The 6000-nt window shown below is 47.9% G+C and overlaps 1 protein-coding gene across 1 annotated transcript in view; it reads right to left on the reverse strand.

Moving 5' to 3' along the window:
* Positions 1 to 4822, reverse strand: part of recql4 (RecQ helicase-like 4) — a 67974-nt gene extending 63152 nt beyond the window's left edge. The window contains exons 1-2 of the mRNA XM_078230626.1: positions 4443 to 4822; positions 2274 to 2404 (exon numbers count right to left, since the gene is read on the reverse strand). Of these exons, the coding sequence (XP_078086752.1) occupies positions 2274 to 2357 (84 nt within the window). The 5' untranslated portion in view covers positions 2358 to 2404; positions 4443 to 4822. The remainder of the gene's footprint in view (positions 1 to 2273; positions 2405 to 4442) is intronic.
* Between the last annotated feature and the right edge of the window lie 1178 nt (positions 4823 to 6000).

The raw sequence follows: 6000 nt of genomic DNA on the forward strand, positions 1-6000 counted from the left end.
ATTGGGTTTGTACTCGTTGGAGTTTAGAAGGATGAGGGGAGATCTTATGGAGACTTATAAGATAATGCGGGGGCTGGATAGGGTGGAGGCGGAGAGATTCTTTCCACTTAGTAAGGAAGTTAAAACTAGAGGACACAGCCTCAAAATAAAGGGGGGTCGGTTTAAGACAGAGTTGAGGAGGAACTTCTTCTCCCAGAGGGTGGTGAATCTCTGGAATTCTCTGCCCACTGAGGTGGTGGAGGCTACCTCGCTGAATATGTTTAAAGCGCGGATGGATGGATTCCTGATCGGTAAGGGAATTAAGGGTTATGGGGATCAGGCGGGTAAGTGGTACTGATCCACGTCAGATCAGCCATGATCTTATTGAATGGCGGGGCAGGCTCGAGGGGCTAGATATATATATATAATATATATAAATAAATAAATATGGAGGAAAATGTAACTGGTTTGATTAGTAAGTTTACGGACGACAAAGGTTAGTGGATTTGCGGATAGTGATGAGGACCATCAGAGGATACAGCAGGATATAGATCAGTTGGAGACTTGGGCAGAGAGATGGCAGATGGAGTTTAATCCGGACAAATGTGAGGTAATGCATTTTGGAAGGTCTATTACAGATAGGAAATATACAGTAAATGGCAGAGCCCTTAAGAGTATTGATAGGCAGAGGGATCTGGGTGTACAGGTACACAGGTCACTGAAAGTGGCAATGCAGGTGGTGAAGGTAGTCAAGAAGGCATACGGCATGCTTGCCTTCATCGGCCGGGGCATTGAGTTTAAAAATTGGCAAGTCATGCTGCAGCTTTATAGAAGCTTAGTTAGGCCGCACTTGGAATATAGTGTTCAATTGTGGTCACCACACTACCAGAAGGATGTGGAGGCTTTGGAGAGGGTACAGAAAAGATTTACCAGGATGTTGCCTGGTATGGAGGGCATTAGCTATGAGGAGAGGTTGGGGAAGCTTGGTTTTTTCTCACTGGAACGATGGAGGTTGAGGGGCGACCTGATAGAAGTCTCCAAGATTATGAGAGGCATGGACAGAGTGGATAGTCAGAAGCTTTTTCCCAGGATGGAAGAGTCAATTACTAGGGGGCACAGGTTTAAGGTGCGAGGGGCAAGGTTTAAAGGAGATGTACGAGGCAGATGTTTTACACAGAGAGTAGTGGGTGCCTGGAACTCGTTGCCGGGTGAGGTAGTGGAAGCGGATATGGTAGTGACTTTTAAGGGGCGTCGTGACAAATACACAAATAGGATATGGGAATAGAATGCAAGACTGGGCGGAGAAGTGGCAGATGGACTTCAACCCGGATAAGTGTGTGGTGATCCATTTTGGCAGATCCAATGGGATGAAGCAGCAGTATAATATGAAGGGTACCATTCTTAGCAGTGTAGAGGATCAGAAGGACCTTGGGGTCCGGGTCCATAGGACTCTTAAATCGGCCTCGCAGGTGGAGGATGCGGTCAAGAAGGCGTACGGCGTACTGGCCTTCATTAATCGAGGGATTGAGTTTAGGAGTCGGGAGATAATGCTGCAGCTTTATAGGACCCTGGTTAGACCCCACTTGGAGTACTGCGCGCAGTTCTGGTCACCTCATTACAGGAAAGATGTTGAAGCCATTGAAAGGGTGCAGAGGAGATTTACAAGGATGTTGCCTGGATTGGGGGGCATGCCTTATGAGGATAGGTTGAGGGAGCTTGGTCTCTTCTCCCTGGAGAGACGAAGGATGAGAGGTGACCTGATAGAGGTTTACAAGATGTTGAGAGGTCTGGATAGGGTAGACTCTCAGAGGCTATTTCCAAGGGCTGAAATGGTTGCTACGAGAGGACACAGGTTTAAGGTGCTGGGGGGTAGGTACAGAGGAGATGTCAGGGGTAAGTTTTTCACTCAGAGGGTGGTGGGTGAGTGGAATCGGCTGACGTCGGTGGTGGTGGAGGCAAACTCGTTGGGGTCTTTTAAGAGACTTCTGGATGAGTACATGGGATTTAATGGGATTGAGGGCTATAGATAGGCCTAGAGGTGGGGATGTGATCGGCGCAACTTGTGGGCCGAAGGGCCTGTTTGTGCTGTGGCTTTCTATGTTCTATGATATGGTCCCCAGGAGGGTAGGGGGTTTTAGTTCAGTCAGGCAGCACGGTCAGTGCAGGCTTAGAGGGCCGAAGGGCCTGTTCCTGTGCTGTAATTTTCTTTGTTCTTTGTATAGGAGCTGCCAGTTCAATCAATTTCTGGTAGGTTTTCAAAGCAAGGATGCTGGAGTTTGAGCTCAGGTGCCTACCTTAGTTGGCTTCCGTCTGTGTTCCTGAAAGAACGAAGTCTCCCACTCCTTCAGCACAAGTTTTAACTCATTATATCGATCCATTTCCCAGCAGCTGTCTGCACTGGCTTCTCTCAATCTTCTGTTTGTTTCTATGGGGGAAGAGAAAACAAAGAACCAATTGAATATGAAATTATTGGGAAATTCAGAAGATTAAACGGCATTTATCAGAAGCTAATTAAAATAATTATTTTACAACTCAGCCACAATGAGCGAGTGGGTACCCATCACTGACACAGTGGCAGCCATATGAACCATCTACAAGATGCACTGCAGAACCTCACCCAGGCTCCTTCCACAGCACTTTCCAAACTCGTAACCTCTACCAACCAGCAAGGAGGACAAGGGCAGCAGAACACCACCACCTGGAGGTTCCCCTTCAAGTCACTCCACCAACCTGACTTGGAAATATATCTGCCTTTCCTTCACTGTCGCTGGATCGGTCATGGAACACCCTCACTAACAGCACTGTGGATGTACCTACACCACACAGACCGCAGCAGTTCAAGAAAGAAGCTCTTCACCACCTTCTGAAGGGCAATTAGGTATGGGCAATTTAAGTTTGTGTCAGAAGTAGGCTTACATTAACACTGCAATGAAGTTACTGTGAAAATCCCCTAGTCTCCACACTCCGGTGCCTGTTCGGGTACACTGAGGGAGAATTTAGCATGGCCAATTCACCTAACCATCACGTCTTTCAGATTGAGTTAGTGACATTAGTGTACCTTTAAGAAATTTTTATTTAAATCATGATCTCTGCAGCTCTCACAGCTTCAATGTTTTCTCAGCTCACAGCCTTAGCTGATGTCATTAGCACCGGCTGTCCTTTTATTGCTGCTTATATGGGGGGTTGTTTATTTTTACTGGGATGTTTATGACTCTGCATTGTCAGGAGGATGATTGCAGCTCAGGTGACAGAAGCACTTTCATTTTCAGTTTGGAGTGGCAGATTTTAGTTTTAGAAGGGACAGCAAGCTGAAAGAAAGTCTCTCTCCCCAGTTTTTGGAAGTTGTGCTGGTCATCTGAAAGCAGGGTCTTGCCTTTTTGAAGGGGGGAAATCTGCTGCTGGTGGCTTGACCAGAGTCTGCCTGGGGTTCTGGGAAGTTGTTCTGACCTCATTGTTTTGGGTGTGTCAAGAGGACTACTCGAACTTGCAAGACTAAGGGTTTTGTATGATTGGAACATTTTAGATATATTTGTTGAGGGTTATATATTATTGTGGTTGTTTTGTTTGTAATTGATAAAAGGTATTGCTAATTTTCTTTCCATACATGTGAACTGTATTCTTAAATAAACTTTGTTTGATCAGAGATCCTTCGTGGGTCATTTGAATCATACCCGAAGTGAAACATATCATGTTTATCCTAGCCAAATTCAAGAGGCAAAACTTAAGATTCAGGTGAGCTCCATAAAACACTCGAGTTTCTGACCTGAACCATAACAGGAAGAAACTGGAGCACCCGGAGGAATCCCACACAGACATAGGGAGAATGTGCAAACTTCACACTGACAGTGACCTGAGGCCGGAATCGAACCTAGGTCCCTGGTGCTGTGAGGCAGCAGCACTAACCACTGTGCCACCGCCTCAGCCAGGGATACAACATCACAAAATAGACACGGTCTTAAACCACTTGGCATCATTTTAAAATACATTGCAATATTTCTTTAAAAAGGTGAACTTGTTTTTGAATATTAGAATAAGAAACACTGGTCCTATTTAAAACAAGTGAGGCTAGACTTGGTGGCACAATGGTTAACACTGCTGCCTCACAGCGCCAGAGACCAGGGTTCGATTCCCGGCTTGGGTCACTGTCTGCACGTTCTCCCCGTGTCTGCGTGGGTTTCCTCCGGGTGCTCCGGTTTCCTCCCACAGTCCAAAGACGTGCTGGTTAGGTGCATTGGCCATGCTAAATTCTCCTTCCGTGTATCCGAACAGGCGGTGGAGTGTGGTGACTAGGGGATTTTCACAGTAACTTCATTGCAGTGTTAATGTAAGCCTACTTGTGACTAATAAATAAGACTTAAAAACAGGAAATTGATTAAAGGCTCGAAATTAGATATAAAATGAGAATCCAGGTGGAGATGTGCTCCATGGAATTGTAAGTATTTAGAAAATGAAGGAAAACTCACTGAGTTCAATGGGAAGCAGCTGTCACTCCGTCTCCATGGTAACCAGCCGGGCCCGGGAACTGCGGCTGCTCGGCACTGAGGAGCCTCAGTGCGGCTGCGGTACGAGCTTCAATGCGGCCCCGGACTGGAGAAGCCTCAGTGCGGCTGCGCGGTCCCGGTCGGTGGAGGAGCCGCTGCGCGGGTTCCAAAGGCGAGCTATTGTGGAGGCCGATCAGAACAGTCGCTGATATTTCTGTTCATCAACTCTCTCGGAAGGCACATCCTCGCCGGCGGGGGGAGACATGATGGTTGGTCGGCGGCTTGTTCTTCCCCGGGAGGAAAGCAGGAGCGGAGCGACGCTTCCAGGACCCGAATCTCCCGCCCTGTGCTCAGCTGGCTGCGCGCGCAACCCGTCTCTTCCAGACCAGGCGGAAAGAGCGCCCGCTGCAGACAGGCAGGGAAACTGCAGGCAGGATCTGCCCCAGGGGCAGATATTGGGTAGATGCAGTATAATGTGCATCAATGCGAGGTTATCCACTTGGGTAGCAATAATAGGGAGACAGATTATTACTTGAATGGGTGTAAATTTAGAGAGGTGGATACTCAGCAAGACCTTTTTTTCATAGAAAGTCACAGCACAAACAGGCCCTTCGGCCCACAAGTTGCGCCGATCACATCCCCACCTCTAGGCCTATCTATAGCCCTCAATCCCATTAAATCCCATGTACTCATCCAGAAGTCTCTTAAAAGACCCCAACGAGTTTGCCTCCACCACCACCGACGTCAGCCGATTCCACTCACCCACCACCCTCTGAGTGAAAAACTTACCCCTGACATCCCCCCTGTACCTACCCCCCAGCACCTTAAACCTGTGTCCTCTCGTAGCAACCATTTCAGCCCTTGGAAATAGCCTCTGAGAGTCCACCCTATCCAGACCCCTCAACATCTTGTAAACCTCTATCAGGTCACCTCTCATCCTTCGTCTCTCCAGGGAGAAGAGACCAAGCTCCCTCAACCTATCCTCATAAGGCATGCCCCCCAATCCAGGCAACATCCTTGTAAATCTCCTCTGCACCCTTTCAATGGCTTCAACATCTTTCCTGTAATGAGGTGACCAGAACTGCGCGCAGTACTCCAAGTGGGGTCTAACCAGGGTCCTATAAAGCTGCAGCATTATCTCCCGACTCCTAAACTCAATCCCTCGATTAATGAAGGCTAGTACGCCATACGCCTTCTTGACCGCATCCTCCACCTGCGAGGCCGATTTAAGAGTCCTATGGACCCGGACCCCAAGGTCCTTCTGATCCTCTACACTGCTAAGAATGGTACCCTTCATTTTATACTGCTGCTCCATCCCTTGGTGTCCCCGGTACAGCAGGCAGTAAAGGCGGCAAAATTCATAGCAAGAGGATTTGAATATAGGAATAGGGATGTTTTGCTGCAATTGTATAGGGTATAGGGGCCACACCTGGAGTATTGAGTGCAGTTTTAGTGTCCTTGCTATAGAGGGAATGCAGCGAAGGTTTACCAGGCTGATTCCTGGGGTGGCAGGTCTGTCATATGAGGAGAGATTAAATCA

The sequence above is a fragment of the Mustelus asterias genome, chromosome 2, assembly GCF_964213995.1.
Source record: "Mustelus asterias chromosome 2, sMusAst1.hap1.1, whole genome shotgun sequence".
In the NCBI taxonomy this organism is placed as follows: Eukaryota; Metazoa; Chordata; class Chondrichthyes; order Carcharhiniformes; family Triakidae; genus Mustelus; species Mustelus asterias.